This window comes from Gekko japonicus, unplaced genomic scaffold (genome assembly GCF_001447785.1).
Source record: "Gekko japonicus isolate JY-2015 unplaced genomic scaffold, Gekko_japonicus_V1.1 scaffold508, whole genome shotgun sequence".
In the NCBI taxonomy this organism is placed as follows: domain Eukaryota; kingdom Metazoa; phylum Chordata; class Lepidosauria; order Squamata; family Gekkonidae; genus Gekko; species Gekko japonicus.
In genome coordinates, this window is record NW_015164679.1 from 756,711 (window position 1) to 775,648 (window position 18,938).

General features: G+C 42.7%; 2 protein-coding genes across 2 annotated transcripts in view; one reads left to right on the plus strand and one right to left on the minus strand.

The window, feature by feature from the left end:
• The window catches only part of PI4KA (phosphatidylinositol 4-kinase, catalytic, alpha), a 113,219-nt gene that overhangs the window by 46,555 nt on the left and 47,726 nt on the right, over positions 1 to 18,938 (minus strand). The window contains exons 20-22 of the mRNA XM_015409297.1: positions 2,099 to 2,207; positions 1,088 to 1,224; positions 44 to 177 (exon numbers count right to left, since the gene is read on the minus strand). Of these exons, the coding sequence (XP_015264783.1) occupies positions 44 to 177; positions 1,088 to 1,224; positions 2,099 to 2,207 (380 nt within the window). The remainder of the gene's footprint in view (positions 1 to 43; positions 178 to 1,087; positions 1,225 to 2,098; positions 2,208 to 18,938) is intronic.
• On the plus strand, positions 8,803 to 17,097 carry SERPIND1 (serpin peptidase inhibitor, clade D (heparin cofactor), member 1). Its single transcript, XM_015409287.1, has 4 exons — positions 8,803 to 9,619; positions 13,126 to 13,399; positions 15,591 to 15,732; positions 16,906 to 17,097. Exons 1-4 carry the CDS (start codon positions 8,803 to 8,805, stop codon positions 17,095 to 17,097), a joined length of 1,425 nt encoding a protein of 474 aa, XP_015264773.1.

Consider the following 18,938-nt stretch of genomic DNA (forward strand, 5'->3'; position numbering starts at 1 on the left):
TAAATAGAGTAAAGCTATAAAAGCAGAGAGCTTTAAAAAATACCTCATGCATTCCAGACGATACACAGATAACAGGTAAGTAGACATGGCAAAGTCCAGCTTATTGATCAAGGCAGACACCTCTGGAGGAGGATCCAAGAGGTTTATGATGGTGCTCCGTAAGTCATTCAGTTCAGCCTAGAGGCAAAAGAAACTATTTCAGTGCTGGAGCCAGCCCGCCAAACGTTCTCCCTCCCCACCCAGGCGGCGGCGAGGGCTGAGCGGCTTACAGTCACGGGCCAGCCAAGCCTTCTCCCTCTCCCCCTCTCAGGTGGTGATGGCGGCGGCGAAGCCGTTCTAAGAGCCGTTCTCTTTTACTTTTGGGGGGATTTAATTATCCCCCCTATATTTTTTTTACAGTTTTCAGATTTTTCTGCACACCTGGGCATTGCCCCACGTGCACAGGAAAATCTCCCTGCCCCCCAGGTGCCCCCAATGGGCGGATTTAGATATCCGCACACAGGGGGTGCCTTGGGAATTAGATATATAGATATGTTACAGCATAATGGCTATGCAATCCTCCGATGACGATTCTTACTCAAGCAGATGATCAAGTTATAGGCCTACATCCCATCTAAATCTGTCTACAGAAACACAACTCCCCCACCAAGTACGACTCCCCCACTATTTGTTGAAACAGCCCAAAAATGTTCCCCTGAAATGCTGCTCCTGAGGGATAAGGGACACCCACTTGGAGTAATACAGTGGTAGAGTTGTAGGGCTGCCGCAGGAAGGGAGAGTTACCCCCTCCTGCACCCACAGATCTTTTTGACATGATTCCACCCATAGTTTGAGGCACAGAGCTACAATTAGGAACAAGGGCAAGATCCACTGTTTCCAAAATGGAATGAACACGCAAAACCGAGTCACCAAACTTTGAAAATGTTGTTGAGCGATTACAAAAAAAAAAAAGAAGACAAAAAAGGAAGCCATATTTTCTCCTCAGTTACCTATTCATGATCAAGATCAGGTTCTTTGACTGTTTCTTCCTCAAATATTTACAAGCTAGACTAATTCCTGAGTGAGGTGTAAGGAAAAAAATACTTACAGAAGTGACAGTGTCATTTTTCATGGCAGAATTGTACTGAAGGACAGAGCGAAGAGGCTCTTTGCTAGGAAACGTCAGCAGTGGTGACTTGGTTGCTATCTCACAAACACCTTCATACCACTCTTCTGGCCAAAGACCTAAAGGGACACGAAGAGCAAAAACCAAACAAAAATAATGACAAAAGAATCCTTAAACTATATTTTGTGACAACATGCCTAATAGGTTTCCATTAAGGCAAGAGCTTTATCTCAAGAATATAACTTGGAACTCATTTTTCTATTGTTATTTTTTTCCTTTTAAACTAGATACTCCTACAAATATTAAGGGTTCAGTTCTCTCATCACTTGAGCCCCACTGAACCAAACGAGATTAAACTAGTGTCTCCACTTAATGCATTCCCGCTGAGATTCTCCTTTTCATACATATCAAGCTACTGCTTCAGACAAGCAAATATCTTGAGCTGAGGCGCCACAGTGTGTATGACACTACAGAAATAAAGGAGATTCTTCTCTGCTCCAATTTCTAATCCAACTTCAGACATTTGGGTGGCACGCAGAATTTATCCTTGCAGACTCTCTGGTGGAATCCTCCCTCTGTGATTCTTCTTTGATGTACCATACAAATAAGTTGGTATCTTGTTACTACCTTATTATTTGGGAATTATTGATCATATGAAGCTGCCACCTTCACCATTGACCGGCATTGACTTTCTAAGGTCTTGGGCACAGGTCTTTCCCAGCAGAGGACTGAACTTGGTTCCTTCCACGTGAAACCACAAATTGGGTACCTGCACCCTTGGCAAACAGACACTATTTAAAATAAACTGTATATTTCAGCAGTTCCCTTTAAATGCCTAGGGACTTCGCAGATCTGAAAAAGGTCTTTGTTCTATTGCTTCAGACCAACAGCACCCACCTGAATCTAGGGACTTCACAGTTTTCTTGCAATTGTAACTGGCGGTTCCTTCGCTGATTATTTTTTCCCCCTAATAAACAGGAGTGTCTGTAATACCTGAGCCTTCCACAGCAAATCCCATGAGCACAGAGTACAGCCAGAAATCACGGAAGAGCTTCTGTAGCCTGGGCTTAGCCTCTTTGATGGGTGGCAAGCGTCTTGTTAGCTGATGGGCAAACAAAAACAGGGCAAGGGGGGCGGAATATTAAGTTAATTGTTACTATACTGACTGTACAGGATTGAAACCTTTTAAATAAATAAACAAGACAGCAACCAGAGGGGAAAAGAATAAACCACACCCCTCACCTGTTCCCCCTCTTAGATTAGCAAGTTTCCCAAAGCTACCTCTGGTTTAAAAAAGAAAAAGCTGGGGGAAAGGTCCACAGGTCCACATATCACCCTCACAGAGATCATTGTCAATTTGTATCTTGAGAAGGAGCCAACAGGCCTCAAGTTCACAAAAACAGATTGTAAAAGCATGTTGCCTGTGTGTCAGTTCTCGATCTTCTTATTTTTCTTTCCTGGATCTAAATGTGAAATGAGTGGCAGGTGTCCATCTCACGGCAAGGTAGAAAAATAATTGCACAAATCTGCCAAAATGTAAGATGTGCTTACAATGACTGACTCCCGGACAAATCATTAAGATATTTTTATAAGCCCCCAACTGTCACCTGCATATTCAGATTAAGGGTTGGATTCAGACTGAATTGGCAATTTCTACTGATCCCCTTACATACTGCAGACCACCTCATGTTGATCCGCAGGGTCCCCTATCCCCCACCAGCATCTTGTAGAGATCTGTGGGCTGAAGTTGGACAAGGAAGGCAGGAAACTTCCATTCTGCTCCTGGAAAATTCAGTTTAGATCCAACCCTGTTTTGCTCCTGAACATGAAACTAAACAAACATGAGTATGCAGGTAGCAAAAAAGTCAGCTGCTAACAAAGTCAAGTCAAAGCATTTTAGCTGACAAGGTAAGTTTTGCTGTGATTGATTTACAGCCTATTTACTTTATGAGATACCCAGGGATGGACAGCACCAAAGTTCACATTTAATCCTATTCGTCCTCCTTTTTTTGAACTGTTCTTGCAGCCATTCTGTGCAGCAATACAGAGGTAAGGTTCTGTTTCTATCTTTTCAAATGGACTAACTTTAAATATATATTCCTGAACTAAAAGAGGTAATTTATTGCACACAATGAAGCAAGAACATTAAACATCACTAAACATAAGGTTAGTGCAGGAACCATCAAGATAGGTCACTGTATTATACAGCCAAAATATACCTGTAAGGTATTACTGCAACTATTGTATTCAAGAGAGTCACATAAGCCTTCATCAATAACTACTGAAGCACTAGAAAGACTAAAACCATTCCTTTCCTCTAGTAGAATGCTAGGAGGATTACAGAATATCTAGTTTTCAATGGAGAAAATCAAATTATTTTGAAATTTCTGTAATATATATATATATAGTATTTGCCCTTGCTTCTCCTTGGACTGTGCCCCAAGTATAACTGGAAAATTCCTCAATACTCAAGAAGGTTTAGATGCAAAGAATTAAAAGGTTCCTTCAGCTCATGCATCCAATACAGGGGATTTCCAGTTTTCCCTTTTAGGCAGCAGCCCCTACACTCTTGAGGGGGGACTTCATGAAAGTCAGGACAACTGGCAGAGGGCAAAATCCTTCCCTACCATCCTGTGTATAGACTTTTCATTTATGATTAGCTTTTTAAGGAACCCAGGAAGCTCTGCAGCAGGTGAAAAAGCTGTACGTGGGAATTTGTCATTTGCCTAGATTTAGAGTCTTGCTTGCAGATCTGTTCAACACCATCTCCATTTGAAGGTGTTCCACAGAATCACAAAAGCAGCAATCAAAGAACCCCCAAAATGCTGATGTCAGCTGCAACTTTTCATGGACTGTTCCTAGCAACTGCATACAAGTTAAATTTTGCAGCTATTGCCTTTCAGTTCTCTTTTCTGAAGTTACTGGAAAAGGGCAGTGGGGTGTGTGTGTGTGTGTGTGTGCGAGAGAGAGAGAGAGAGAGAGAGAGAGAGAGAGAGAGAGAGAAACTGACCCAGAAAAATGGGGTAGTAAACTTATAAAATGTTGGGGGGGGGGGGTTAGCCAGTTTGGTGTAGTGCGCGGACTCTTATCTGGGAGAACGGGGTTTGATTCCCCACTCCTCCACTTGCACCTGGCTGGATGACCTTGGGCAAGCTGTAGCTCTGGCACAGCTGTTCTTGAAAAAGAGCAGTTTCTGTCAGAGCTCTCTCAACTCCACCTACCTCACAGGGTGTCTGTTGTGAGGAGGGGAGGGGAAGGGAAAGGAGTTTGTAAGCCGCTCTGAGACACCTTTGGGTAGTGAAGGGTGGGGTATAAATCCAATCTCCTCCTCCTCTTCTTCTTCTTCTTCTTCTTCTTAATCTTCTACAACTTCAATTCCCATGATAATAAGTCCAGAGGGGTAGTTGTATTAGTCGATAGCAGCAAAAACAAGCAGAATTCTTGTGGTCACTTAAAGCTGACATTTTATTCTAGTATAAGGTTTATTAGACTCCATGGACTTCTCAACCTTTAAACGATTAATTGCCCTGCGGTGGACTACACCCTCTTCTCTTGTAATCTTTTGTAAAGAACAAGATATACACTGATGATGTTGTGGTCATTTTTACCACAACTTGCACTGAATGGGAATGTACAATGAGCAGAAGGGATGTCAAAATGAAAAAACCTGTTTTATTAATTTTCTTATATCCCCCCCTGTGTTCACCATCCCCGCTCTCCCCACTCATCTCCTTCCAAATTCCTCCACAAGCTCTGTCTTTCAGAGGGTCTGTGCAGACAGGAGTGTTACTCTATATTGCAGTTATGACTTTTTAGCTTTATTTCTGCATTCTAAAGGGTTAAGAATAACAATTCATGGAAAGGAATAGTTCGTACAAGTACAATCGCTTCTAGTCAGAACTCAGCATTAATACTAATTCTCCTTGCACTTCCATGCTTTGGCTGGAAACACCGCTCATTTTCAGGTTTTAAAAAATATTTGTTACCAGTTACTGCTGCAATCATCTGAATCAGGTACTTAAATATGTGCGATTGGATTTAGACAAATGGTGTTTGTTGTACTTCTGAAACTGGTACCTTTGTGTTCAAATCTTGGCCCCCACTCCAACAGAGGCAAAGAATTTCTCTTGATCAATGCTGTATTGCTCTGCGGTCCCGACACCCACTAATCTGATCTGACAGCATAGAATGTTGCTCATAAACATGGCTGCTACTTAGGGAACAAAGCTGTGAAAACATTTTGCAACCTGGCTTCTGTACAGAGAAAGACAAGCTGCAAGTTAGTCTAGGAATGAAATTTAATTTAGGCCCTAAGGACTGGCACAGCTTTTTTACAAGAGGTGAAAAAGGGCGAGGAGCAATAAGCTAAGCCACTCAGAGCAGGGTGGATTTAGGGGGAAACGGCATGAAGAAACAGGCAAGAAAGACTGGACATTGGGCGGAGAGGGGTTCTGAAGAGAGCTCACCGTGTTTAAGATCAGGAGGGGCTACTGTACCTTTAATGGTTGTACAACAGGGATTTCTGCCAGCTGTGGCTTCTGTTGTCACCCATCAAGTCTGTAGGGGCATTGATTGCCAGGAAACGGCGAGTGGTGGTTCTAGCAGGCTAAATGTAATCCACTGGCCTGAATTAACCAATCTGTTCTTGGCTGTATGCTTCCAAGTTTGATTTAAACAGAATTGGGACACTTTGATGATGACAAGCATAGTGTGAAATCAAAGAGCACACTGAAGTTAAATGCATACTACACTGTGTGAGGAGATGGAAAGATATAATGGAATACGAGGTTCCATGTGAAAACTACAAATTTGGCAGCAGGACTTTCCACTTTCGGGTCTTGCAAGGCTAAATTGCTCTGTATTTACTAAATGAGAAATAAACAGAAGCTTTTGTACATTACAAAACACTGTTTTACTGGAATAACATTATACACAGTTAAAACAAACAATGGATTCAGTGTCCTGGAAAACATGAATTAGAACCAATCATGAGCGATCTTGGGACCAACGTATCTATGGGACCGTTTCCTCCATTATGTCCCTGGAAGGGCATTGTGCCCTTTGGACAACAACATGCTGGTAGTCCCCGGCCTTAAGGATATCCGGCTGTCCTCAACCAGGGCCGGGGTCTTTTTGGTCGTAGCCCCAACCTGGTGGAACTCTCTGCCTAATCCCACCAGGGCCCTGCGGGATCTTATGCAATTTCGCAGGGCCTGCAAGGCAGAGATGTTCTGCCAGGCCGTTGATTGAGGACAGCGCTGGCTCTCATCTTGGCTGGCACCCTCCTCAGTTTTCCATGCTCGTCTCGACCTCTTCCCCCCCTGCCCACAAAGTGGCCAGCAGTCTCTAATATGGGAACAATTAAAAAGTACTAGTATTTGCCATCTGTCTTTTAAAATGTATTCTAATATGATCTATTGTTTTTATCTGGTCATAGTTTTTAACGTTACTGTACATTGTCCAGAGCCCTGCGGTAGCAGGGATGGGGTGATTCATACATTCAATAAATAAATAACAAAATAAAGCTTCCTTTATATCTATATCTATACATGACTTCCCGGGGTAAATTTCAATCAGTACAAAGTCAGGTGGAAGAGACAACCACATTCATATTATATATTGAGAAGTTAGTTCATTCTTCTTGGCCCAGTGATCTCCCCAAATGAAAGAGAGAGCTGTTCCCCCACACCCCAAAACAATTCCTGTAAAAATAAGGGTGTGATGCTCATTACAGTAAAGTGTATACATTGGGAGAGTACCCAATATACATAAATACCCCTGTGCTGCTGATCTGAAGGCTGAACAGCACTCCAACCATTGGGCCAATCAAAAGGCAAGTAAGAACTGAGCTAAGAGGTGCACACATTTGCCCAAGCAATGTGCACACTTCAAGTATCAAAATACTAAATATTAGCAGTAGCCTAGGAGAAAGCTTCTAAAGTATTTTCCTCCATGTCCATGCAAACAATGCTCTTTGTTTCAAAGGTACAAGACAGAATGGTGTAAACATTTAAGGACTTGATTCTGCCCAAGAATGCCAGTGCTTATAAACAAAATGTCACCACTAGCTGCCAGTGGCTGCAGAATAAGGATCCCTCCTGAGCAAAACAAGACAGAACGAACTAGCCAGGGTGCAGCAGATATATGACAGGAAGGATGGAAAGCCGCAGGCATCCACTGCCACAGGAAGTGGTGGCGGCTACAAGCATGGACGGCTTCAAAAGGGAATTAGATAAGCATATGGAGCAGAGGTCCATCAGTGGCTATTAGCCACAAGGTATAATAGGGGCTCTGGGGCAAGTTATGCTCTGTCTTCTTGGTGCTTGGGGGGGGGGTCAATAGTGGGAGGGATTCTAATGTTCTGGCCCCACTGGTGGACCTCCTGATGGCACCTGGTATTTCTGGCCACTGTGTGACACAGAGTGTTGGACTGGATGGGCCTTTGGGCTGATCCAACATTGGCGTCTCTTATGTTCTTAGGCATCAATTTAGCTCGCAGTATGGGCCAAAGTGGAAAGGTGACTTGTAGATAGTTGATATATGGACAAAGGCAGGATGGTGCATGATTAATAAATGTCAAGGAGAACATGGCATTCAGCGGGGTGGGGTGGAGCCTCGAATGCTGTACAGCATTCCAGGGAGGTGCTCACCAACCCACAGATCCAATGGATAAGTGAAGTAAGTGATTTAGGCAGTTAGATTAAAGCTAAAGGACATTGTCGCCACAGAAATTGCATGTACTCTTGTGACCACACATGGCTGCCTATCTTCTAAAGCTCCATATAAGCCACCATGAATGCAATGAGGGTCCATATTGTTGTTGTTGTTGCCGTCAAGTTGTAGCTGACTTATGGAGACCTCATAGAGTTCTCAAGGCAAGAGAGGTTCAGAAGTGGTTTGCCATGGCCTGCCTCTGCATCATGATCCTGGTATTCCTTGGTGGTCTCCCATCCAAATACTCACCAGGGCTGAACCTGCATAGCTTCTGAGATCTGATGAGATCGGGCTAGCCTGGGCCATCCAGGTGAGGACCATTACCAGAATTAATATACTTAGAACAATAGTTAATATGAAATGGATGGGTACAATGATAAGAGCTCTGCTTTCGACAAAGACCTTCAGTCTCTTCATGGACTCCCCTCTCAGTACGATTCATTGCAGAAGGCTACTTTCACAGCAAACCTATGCATGTTTACACAGAAGTAAATCTGCATGATCTTATTTGGTATATTGGTATATTATGGTTTCAGTTAGATTGCTACTTTGTGGACTCAATTTGGGACAAAAAGGGAGGCGGAAATACATTAAAGTTTTGCTCTTACATTGGTGTGGGCTGATCTTCAATTATAATAAATGAATGGGGGAAAATCAATATATTGGAGGGCACAGCAATTCTGCTGAAGCTACACTGGTTTCTAGTTCTGGCCTATGGCTCAATAGGAAGCCAACAGGAATGCTGGGTATGCTATTTTGAGCTCCATGATAGAAGGTATAGAAGAGGAGGTATAAATGTGATTAATTAAAATCCCCCCCTGTTCAGAGGGGCTGGGGATCACTACCAGACAGAGTTCTACGTGCCTGTGATCCCTAGCAGATAGGCAGGTTTACGTGTACGTGGTCTGAAAATGTCTAACCTTCCTTGGTTCCAGAAAGTCTAATAGTGATGTTTTGAATTTTCCTATTTCCAGACCACCAAGATGAAGCTACAGTTTTGGTTCTCCGTCTTCACTCTCACTGTAACGCTTGCACTGTGTGGGGTTAAAGACTTGCAGGAGCATTTTGAACATCTTAGTGGAACCCATCTTTCACCAGAATTTCACAGGGAAAATACTTTGACGGATGACTGGAGTGTCGAAGAAGAGGAAGATGACTATCTTGATTTTGAGAAACTAATCAGTGAAGACTACTTTGATATAATTGATGCTGTTCCAGAAACTACTCCTGAGATTAAACAAGGGAATATTCTTGAGCTTTTCCCCGGGAAAAGCAGAATCCAGCGTCTCAACATTCTCAATGCAAAGTTTGGCTTTGATCTTTACCAAAGTTTGAAGAACAAAGCCAACTCTTCAGATAACATCCTCTTGGCGCCTGTTGGCATTTCTACTGCCATGGCCATGCTTTCTTTGGGATTGGGAGGTCAAACGCACGAGGAAGTACTGACTTCTCTGGGTTTCAGAGACTTTATTAATGCCAGTTCAACATACAATGTTACAACCATCCACAACCTCTTCTATAAACTGACTCACCGGCTCTTCAGAAGGAACTTTGGCTACACGCTCAGGTCAGTCAATGACCTTTACATTCAAAAACAATTCCACGTTGAGAGTGGATTCATAAGCAACATGAAAAAATATTATTTTTCTGAAGCCCAATCAACTGACTTTTCAGACCCAACCTTCATCACCAAAGCCAATGAGCGTATTTCAAAGCTCACCAAAGGATTAATAAAGGAAGCTCTGGAACATGTAAACCCTACAACTCTGATGATGATTCTTAATTGCCTCTACTTTAAAGGTAAAGAAGCAAAAGAATTTCCCCCAAACATATGACAAAGTGATAATTATGTGGGACACCAAGGTTCAGGCCTTGGTTTAGACAACTACAATCCCATCTCTCTTTAAACAGGCCATTACGCTTACAGCATTCATTTGGGAGGGGCTGTGGCCCTGTGGCAGAGCCCACGCTTTGCATTTGGAAGGTCCCAGGCATCTCCAGATTAAAAAAAGATCTCAAATGGCTGGATGTTGGTACAGTCCCTCTCTCTTGCATTGGAATAGAAAGACTGAAGGTAAATGGTGCAGTGGTCTCAGGCAGTATAAGACAGCTTTGCTGGTTCGGATCCTACCACCTTTTCCATTGGTGAAAGATGGAGGAAAGAACCCTTTCGAATACTCCCCAAAAGGCAATATTAGGAATTGTAAGCCCCACGTGATCAAAACCCACACAAGACAGGAACTACAATGAGAAGAAGAACTGGGTGAGATTGAGCAAAAAAGCCAGTAGACTCTGCCCTTCAAGCATATAGTATTTGTTATTAATGTAAACCAACAAAGATCGCCTGTTATCAGAAGACACAGCCATGCATTCAGTGTATGTACTTATGGCTTCTCATCTCAAATGCCATGGTACTCATTCCAGAATCAGGAAATGGTCAGCAAAGCTAATCTCTATTGCAGAGTATTGCAAGACTGAACCAAATGGGGCAGGTCGTCCTCCTCACATATACAATGAGAAGTGAAACATCTAAGCATACTTTAAGTTATCCTGGCTAGGCCCTGTGATATTGTTAGGGAGTTTACCATGACTGTTCTATGAAAAGAATATCCTGAGCTTTACAAAGATGCCCCCAGGAGACAGATATTCTAAAAAAAAACCCACGCCTCTGGATTCCAGCGATTCCCCCTCCCCGAGATAGCCTTAATTTCACCCAAAGATCCAGAACTCTTTATTTTTAATGTGAGTACGGTGTTTCTCATTGTATGCCTCAGTTAGAGATCTCCTGTCCCTTGTTTTAAACTACAGGACTTGGCTTACTTATTTCAGCCACCATCATAACTTTTAAACAGAAGGTTTCACAGGTATATTTGCCTTCATACTTCGAAGTTCAAAATAAGGCAAGGTTTATTGATTCCATTGGCTTGAACCCAAGAGAACCCCAAAGTATTTCTGTTTGTGCTGGTGGGGGGAGGACACACCAATTTTTCTGTTTCGCTGTGGCATCTCCTACTAGATGGAAATGCTGCTCCAGAGGGTCCTCTTGCACTTGAGGTGGATTTCAAGGAGGCAATGGTGGAACAGAGGGACTGAAATCATAAGGGATCTTCTGTATCCTTCTATCGTTGTCTTCCACCAGCAGGTGAAGACTTATCGGTTTTCTCTAGTATTTCCTCACTGACCCCTTTCCTGTGTATGTTTTAACAGTATATCTGTTTTAATTGTTATTTTAAAATGTTTTTATACCATGTATTGCCCTGACCTGAATAGCCTAGGCTAGCCTGATCTCATCAGTTCTCAGAAGCTAAGCAGGGACGGTCATGGCTAGTGACTGGATGGGAGACCGCCAGGGGATACCAAGGTTGTGATACAGAGGCAGGTAATGGAAAATCACTTCAGAACATCTCTTGCCTTGAAAACCCCACAGCGTTGCCATAAGTCAGTTGTGACTTGATGGCAAAAATAAATAGTATGTATTGCAAAAGCGTGTTTTAAAGTTTTTGATTCTTTTGGCCATCTTGGGGACCCTAAAGCGGGATGGAAAGGCCGCATGCAAATGCTTCAAATGAATAAATAACTTAATGGATAGAGGAAGAAGCTAGGAGAAGAAGCAGGAGGAAGTCAGGCATAATGGCAGCTTTTAGGAGGGGAAGAGGAAGCAGTAGATAAGGGGTCTGGGGAGGAGGAAGTTGTAATCATCCTGAAGATGGCCAAGAAACTGTTACTTAGTTTATTTCATATGATTCTAGTTTCAACAATTTTATCCTTTAGATAGATACTTTAAAATTTGGTATGGAAATTTGGTATGGAAATTTGGTAAGGACAAAAGAGTCCAGGGGAGGATAGAGAACAGGACAGAGGATACTTGGACTGATAATGCTTCAGCATTTAGTTTGACCCCTAAATACAAACTCCTTTTATACAATGAGAATAGAGCAAAAACTCATTGAATTAAACTGAGGCTTGAGATACGGTTTCTAAAGACTTGCATTCCAAGAGAATGGTGACTGTTTTTTAACCAGAAACGTCTACTTCGATAACTGAATGTGAAACACAAAGTACCTAAAATAAATTAAAATCATGAATTTTCTGTTCCAGCTATGCAAGTCTAAACAAAAAACCCCTGAAACTGAAATTCATTCCCTTTCTCATTAATTAGGTAGAATGACAAAACACTTGAGCTTATAGAAGTAGTGCACAGAAAAATGTTTTTTTTTAATTTATATATATTCCTCAACTAGAATATGAACCATTTCATTAATTTAGTATGAGTTGCATTGCACATTTAAGAGTCTGACATGAATCTAGGAGATGCACGTGAACAAGTCCAAATGCCAAAGTGATTACTGAACCACAGGGTTAATTACTTGTATACCTGAACTAGAATTTCACTCACATACCTAGAGATCTTTAACCCATTTGAGAACATCATCTGTTCTTTTTATCATAAGGATTAGTTACTCTGAGTCCATTTTGGGAAATTCTCTCGCTTGCTGCTTATTCATACAGCAGTAGCAAAACTCATCTTGAGCAGCCTCCGAGTGTATTCTCTCCAGCCTACATTTTCTACTAAGTTCCAACGGTAAAGAACCTTCTTATTTATATGCAGAGGCTGAAGGACACACATATTTCTAGAACCTTTGCCAGAATATACTGACCAATGCTCCTTCTAAGCAGTGGAGTCTTGTGAGCAAAAATTCTGCTTTGTGAGCTACTGGCGTTAAAGCTGGGAGCGAGTGAGTTGGCTGCTGCATAACTTAGTTTGCTCTGGAGCCATCCTTCCTGAGCTGAGGCAAAAATCTGTGAGCTGGAGGTTAAAAAACTGTGAGCTAGCTCACACTAACTCAGCTTAGAGGGAACACTGATACTGACTAATCTCTACCATTATATGTCATTAAGACTTTAAAAATATATTTCTAGCCTTCAGTGAATTAGAAGTCCCCTTCCTTTTTGCTTGCTTGTCAAATGCTCAAGAAAATATTTTGCCCATCTGCATAAAAGTGCATAATTTTAATTGCAGTTAGAACAATCTGACCTTTGCTCAACCTTTGTTTAATCTTGGTGAGCGCCCTTCTCCATGGATTATTTAGAAAACCTCCAAGTAATACGCTCTGTTTAGATACAATTTCTAATTTTTGCTTAATTGTTTTTATAAGGAACATGTCATCTCTCTGAAGAAAAGCAAGGACTGCAAAAATATATCCGCTTCTTATACACAAACTCCTAGAGCTACAGACAGTTGTACAGTCACACCTTCCCTTCCTCATCTGTAATTTATATAATGGGGTTTTTTGCTATGTTGACAGGTACCTGGAAAAATAAGTTTCCAGTGGAAATGACACACAAGCGCTCGTTCCGAGTGAATGATAAACTGTCTGTGAAAGTTCCCATGATGAAGACCAAAGCAAGCTTCCTGGCAGCTACAGATGATGAGCTTCAATGCGGGATTCTCCAGTTGCCCTATGTGGGCAATATCAGCATGCTGATTGTCCTGCCCCACAAGCCGTCAGGCATGAACACACTGGAGAAGCAACTGACACCACAGGTGGTGGAGAGGTGGCAGAAGAGCATGACTAACAGGTAACCCGCGGCTGTGGGTTTTTTATGACCCCCAAATTCTGCAAGAGCGGTCCCCTTTTAACAACAGAGAGCGGTTCCCTTTTAAAAACAGAGCCTATTGTTGCATTAGAATGTTACAACAGCCATGGGGTGTACATTTGTCTGTGTCTTGCCACAAGTGAAAACTTGGGACTGGTGTGAAACTTTAATTTCTAAAAATCTCAACCCTCTCTTTAAGGAAAAATATTCTTCTAGCCCTTATGGTTATTATTTATTTGAAAGTGTTTACTTGTTGCCTTTGCATATAAGATGCCTGGGGGGGAAAGCACATAAACAGTGTGACGGATCAAAAAAAATAAAATCCAGGGGAACTAAGAAGAGCTTTTACATTCTCATCCTCTGTAAGGTTAAAAAAAAAATCTTTCCCTTCCCTTCTTGTCATTTATCCTTCAACTATTCCAAATTACTATTCCAAACTATTCCAAATCAACTATTAGGCTATTCCAAATCAACTATTCCACAGGCTCTACTGCGAAGTATCTGTCAAGTTTAACAGCCCCACATCATCGCAGAGCATACATGCTTGCACACTTTAATGTTCTGCCATCAGAGGTGCTTTTAGGGAGGTGCCGCCAGATACCATATGTAGACAGACTTTGTCCTTGCTCTCTAAAAGATATAAAATCCACTACACACACCATAGGAGCTGCGCTGGCTCAAGTGGTTAAGATTCTGAACTGCAGGCTGTGGAAGGTCGGTAGTTCAGCAGTTCGAGACCCGGGTGCCGCAGGACGGAGTGAGCTCCCGTCTCTAGTTCCAGCTCCTGCCAAACTAGCAGTTCGAAAGCAAGAAATTGCAAGTAGATAAATAGGGACCACTTCGGTGGGAAGGTAACAGCGTTCTGTGCGCCTTGGTGTTTAGTCATGCCGGCCACATGACCACGGAAACATCTTTGGCCAGCGCTGGCTCTTTGGCTTTGAAACAGAGATGAGCACCGCAACCCTAGAGTCGGACTCGACTGGCTTTCGAGCAAGGGAACCTTTACTTTCAGAAAGGGGGAGGTGAGAATGAGAGAAGCTGGCAAGGAAGAAGAGCGAGAAAAGAATGTCAAGGGCAGAAGCAGCCATTGGGGGTGGCTAGCTTGCGAACCAAGTTCCAAGGCTTCGCAAACCTTTTCTGGGTCCCAACCCAAAGGTTGGAAAACACTGCTCTGGTTGAAGGAACTCAAGTTGCAGGTGGAGGGAAAGATCTTTCTCTGCCAAGACCCTGAAGAAGAACAGCTGCCAGCCATGATAGGCATTACTGAGCTGGATAGAGTAGTGGTCTGAAGTTGTGTGGTATGAGGCAGGTTCATATGCTTGATCAGTCTCTAGTTCCAGCTCCTGCCAACCTAGCAGTTCGAAAGCAAGAAATTGCAAGTAGATAAATAGGGACCACTTCGGTGGGAAGGTAACAGCGTTCTGTGCGCCTTGGTGTTTAGTCATGCCGGCCACATGACCACGGAAACATCTTTGGCTCTTCGGCTTTGAAACGGAGATGAGCACCACAACCCTAGAGTCGGATTTGACTGGCTTTCGAGCAAGGGAACCTTTACCTTTTTACACACACCATACTTCATTGCCCCCTTTATAGGGATATCCGATCTCGTTTTATTACTCCATTTCTAGAGGGTAAGAGCTGGCACTCTGATGACTCAATTGTTCACTTTCTTCTGTTTAATTCTAATTGCAAAATAATGGAGGCTGTTGCAAAATTTTTATATTATGCAATCAGAAGACGAGACTTGAATAGCCAAGTGTAAATGACTAATGCATCTTAGTATTTCCCCATATTTCCATGATGTTTTGTGCTTTCACGCCAATAAAGGTTTTGTGTGTGTGTTACTGCAACTATTCCACAGGGTTAAATATTTGTATACCTGAACTAGAATTTCACTCACTCACTCCTTCAACTATTCCAAATTCAGCAAGTCATCTACCTTTCAATAAGAATTACGGAATAGAACACAGATAGAAAACAAAGGGCTTTTAAGAACAGCTACTAGCATTTAAACAGAGTGCAGACTCCAAATGTAGATGGTAGAGGAAAACAAATGCTATCAACAGCACTGAAAGACTGAAATGGACTACAGAAATCATAAAAGTAGTTTTAGATCTGCAGTCTGGGCTCAGTAAAAGCCTCTACTTAACCGCTGTTATTTTGTTCTGCCTAGAACAAGGGAAGTTGTGCTGCCTAAATTTACCCTGCAGAAGAGCTACGACCTGATAGAGCATCTAAAAACGCTGGGAATAAATGAGATTTTCACCCAAAATGGCAATTATTCTGGAATAGCAGAGGGGATCATCATTGATAGGGTAAGTAAATCTGGGGCAAATTGAAATGTCCCCCCCCCCGCCCCCCGGTTTTGCACAACACATGCAACTTACTTGTGTTGCTGCTTCCTATTGATACCGGTCAACTGTGTAACATAATCCTGATAATGTACATACTAATATGCCAACTGTTGATTTTTTAAAAATCCTTTCAAAAAGGCCCCTAGTGAGATGGGGGGAGTGCCTGCCACAGGGACTAAAATGGCTGCTATGTAGGGCAGGACTGGGAAAATCCAGACTTCCCTGTCCACACAGCAACCAGCCTGGATTTTCTGTGATCCTTCCCAAAATTTCATAGCAAAGAATGCTTGGGAAACACTGCAGGAAAGTCAAGAAAAATACAGGCAATGCAGGAGGCACCACAGTGCTGTAAGGAAGCAGTTAAAAAAAATCCTACCTGCCAACAACATTGAATCAGTTGCAAACCACATGTCGAAATAGCCTGAGCTACAATCAAGAAGCCACCTCCCCTCTTTCACCACAGACTCACCAGGTAGCCTTAAGTAAGTCCCTTTCCATCAGGAAGATAACCAGTAGCAACCGGGTAGTTATACAGATAACCAGGGGTCATTTCGTAGAAAAAGAGCTAGGGGAACTCATTAGCATAACTCATTAGCATATGCCACACCCCCTGACATCACCGGAAGTGTGTCATAAGGCCACACACCCCGCCCCCAACGGTCCCGGCCGCCACCGCTGGCCTTGCAGTTCCACTGCCAAGCCCCATGAGGGGCCCGGCGGTGGACCTGCAAGGCCGGCGGGAGTGCAAGGAAGCCCCGCAAAGGCCTCCCTGGCCCCAGGCAGGCAGGGGTGGGGAGAGGCAGGGAGGAAGCAACTTACCCTCCCTCTTCTCCTGCCTCCTCCTGGCTGAATGAGGGCCAGAAGCGGGGCGGACGGAAGCAGGGGGCGGGGCTTCGTCATGTGCCCCGCCCCCCCTACCTCACCCGGGGGGACTGCAATCCCCCGCGTTCCCCCCCCAAAATGACCTCTGCGGATAACAAAATAATGTGAAGTGCCATTAACATTTTCAAAGTGTGTAATAAGTAATAGTGGCATTTAGGTTCCAGTTCTTCACTGATGTATAGTTAAGTTAACCAAGACATAACTGTGTTTTGTCTGAATGATAATACTCTAATTTTGCTCTTCTGTTGGCAGTTTAATCACCAAGGGACTCTTACAGTGAACGAAGAAGGCACGGAGGCTGCATTTGTGACTAGTGTGGGCTTCATGCCCCTTTCAGCTCAGATTCACTTTACTGTTGATCGTCCCTTTTTATTTCTCATCTATGAGCACCGCACCAGCTGCTTGCTTTTCATGGGTAGAGTTGCCAACCCCAGCAAGAATTAAAAACGGAGATGTATCCTAATGGAAAGCACATTTAGGCACCAACAAAGGGCCAGGTCAGCCAATATGCTTCCTAAGCACTTCTCTACGTCTGATGGGTAGAAGAGGAGCCTGTTCCTTCTCTGCCCACCTGACATGCCTGCCCAACACCAGATGCTACCAGATGTCCATACATTGCATTCATGCAGGGTACAGACAAGGACATACGCAAAGCCATAGTCCATGATTTATTCCCCATTGGAGACAGGGCAGGCATGCCAGTTAAGTGGGAAGGGAAGAATTACTTTTGCTCCCAAGCGTAGATCAATCTAAGGATGTGTTATCCAATCTGCCCCTCAATATATTTTAATGTAACCATTTTATATGCAGATTTTGTTATGTTAATCACAGAAGTTATTGGATTAAAGTACAGTAACATTTTAATGAAGCCACAGCAAGAGATGATTTAACTGTAATGTATAAGGATAATTTAAGAATTTAAGCTTTCATGGTTTATACACACATTTTAACACAAAAGACCATGCTTTTAGTTGGTCCATCCACAGAAGCTACTGAACTAAACTGCTCTGGTTGTCTTGTGGAGACAAAACTTTGGGGCCTAGAGACATCAGGAGATTTGTTGTTATGGAAGCAGGGGGAAAACACAAAAATATGGACAACTCAATTCACTGTAGAAAAGCAGTAACGAGAACCCAGCTATGCTTTAGTGAGAGCCCGGATGAGACATTTTGCAATAGTACGTGTGTTTCTTTTCTAAATGTCTACTGTCTGAGACAAGAACAAATAAGCTACACCTCCCCCCCACCAGTGCTTGGGCCCTGAGGTTCTTGGATTCTAACCACGGCGTAAGTAATAATGTACATATCCATGGACTGCTCATTTCTTAATTTTGAACTAATGGACACTGGTGTTATAGAAATGCTAGATATACAATTTTACTCATCTTTTAAAGAATCCACTTGATTAAAAAGTTAGTTCATATTTAATAAAATGATTGTGTTGAAATGCTGCATTTGAAACTACAAGCAGATTTCCTTTATCATTAATGTAATTTGGGTTGTATAACTACTGGCTCAATTATACAGGATTTTAAAAAAAATTATTATATTTTAAGGTGCCTGACGTGGAAGAAAACGCTGGTCACAAGCCAGCCAAAGTTAAGCATTTATCCCATGAATTCCAATGGCAAAGTTAGGCATGTGTTTTAAAATCTGCCACTGAATAACTAAGGGACTTAAGACATGTTCTCTTTTGGCCAAGTCATGCCTGAGATCTGTGAAATTACTAACTTTTCAAAGTTTTTTCCCCCCAATATGACAATGTTTCACCTCAAGGCTACTCATGACTTTTTAAAACAAAAAACTTCAGAAATCGAGAAAGAAAGCAGCCTATAAAATATCCATATTTACTTAAGCAGAAAAGAAACTCAATCACACAAAGTACACGGAATACTTGAGGGTCTTTTATAAAAAACGACATGCTCAAAGGAGCTATACAACTAGAAATGAAGCCAACAAAGATTAATTTAAAGCTGCCTCAGACATAATATCTCTCCTGCATGGAGATAATCTTTGCACTGGGGTGAAAATCTATGAAATGTATATACTGTCATATGTGAAGAACAGGCAAGCTTCTTTTTCTGCTGTGACCACACACGCCAGTGAACTGATCAAGCATATGAACCTGCCTCATACCACACAGCTTCAGACCACTACTCTATCCAGCTCAGTAATGCCTATCATGGCTGGCAGCTGTTCTTCTTCGGGGTGTTGGCAGAGAAAGATCTTTCCCTCCACCTGCAATTTGAGTTCCTTCAACCAGAGCAGTGTTTTCCAACCTGTGGG

Excerpts from the sequence above, each read along its gene's own strand:
- SERPIND1 (XM_015409287.1), top strand. The coding sequence starts at position 8,803 with ATGAAGCTACAGTTTTGGTTCTCCGTCTTCACTCTCACTGTAACGCTT. Across the intron at positions 13,400-15,590 it reads CAGAAGAGCATGACTAACAG|AACAAGGGAAGTTGTGCTGC; the intron begins GTAACCCGCGGC and ends TGTTCTGCCTAG. Across the intron at positions 15,733-16,905 it reads AGGGGATCATCATTGATAGG|TTTAATCACCAAGGGACTCT; the intron begins GTAAGTAAATCT and ends TTCTGTTGGCAG.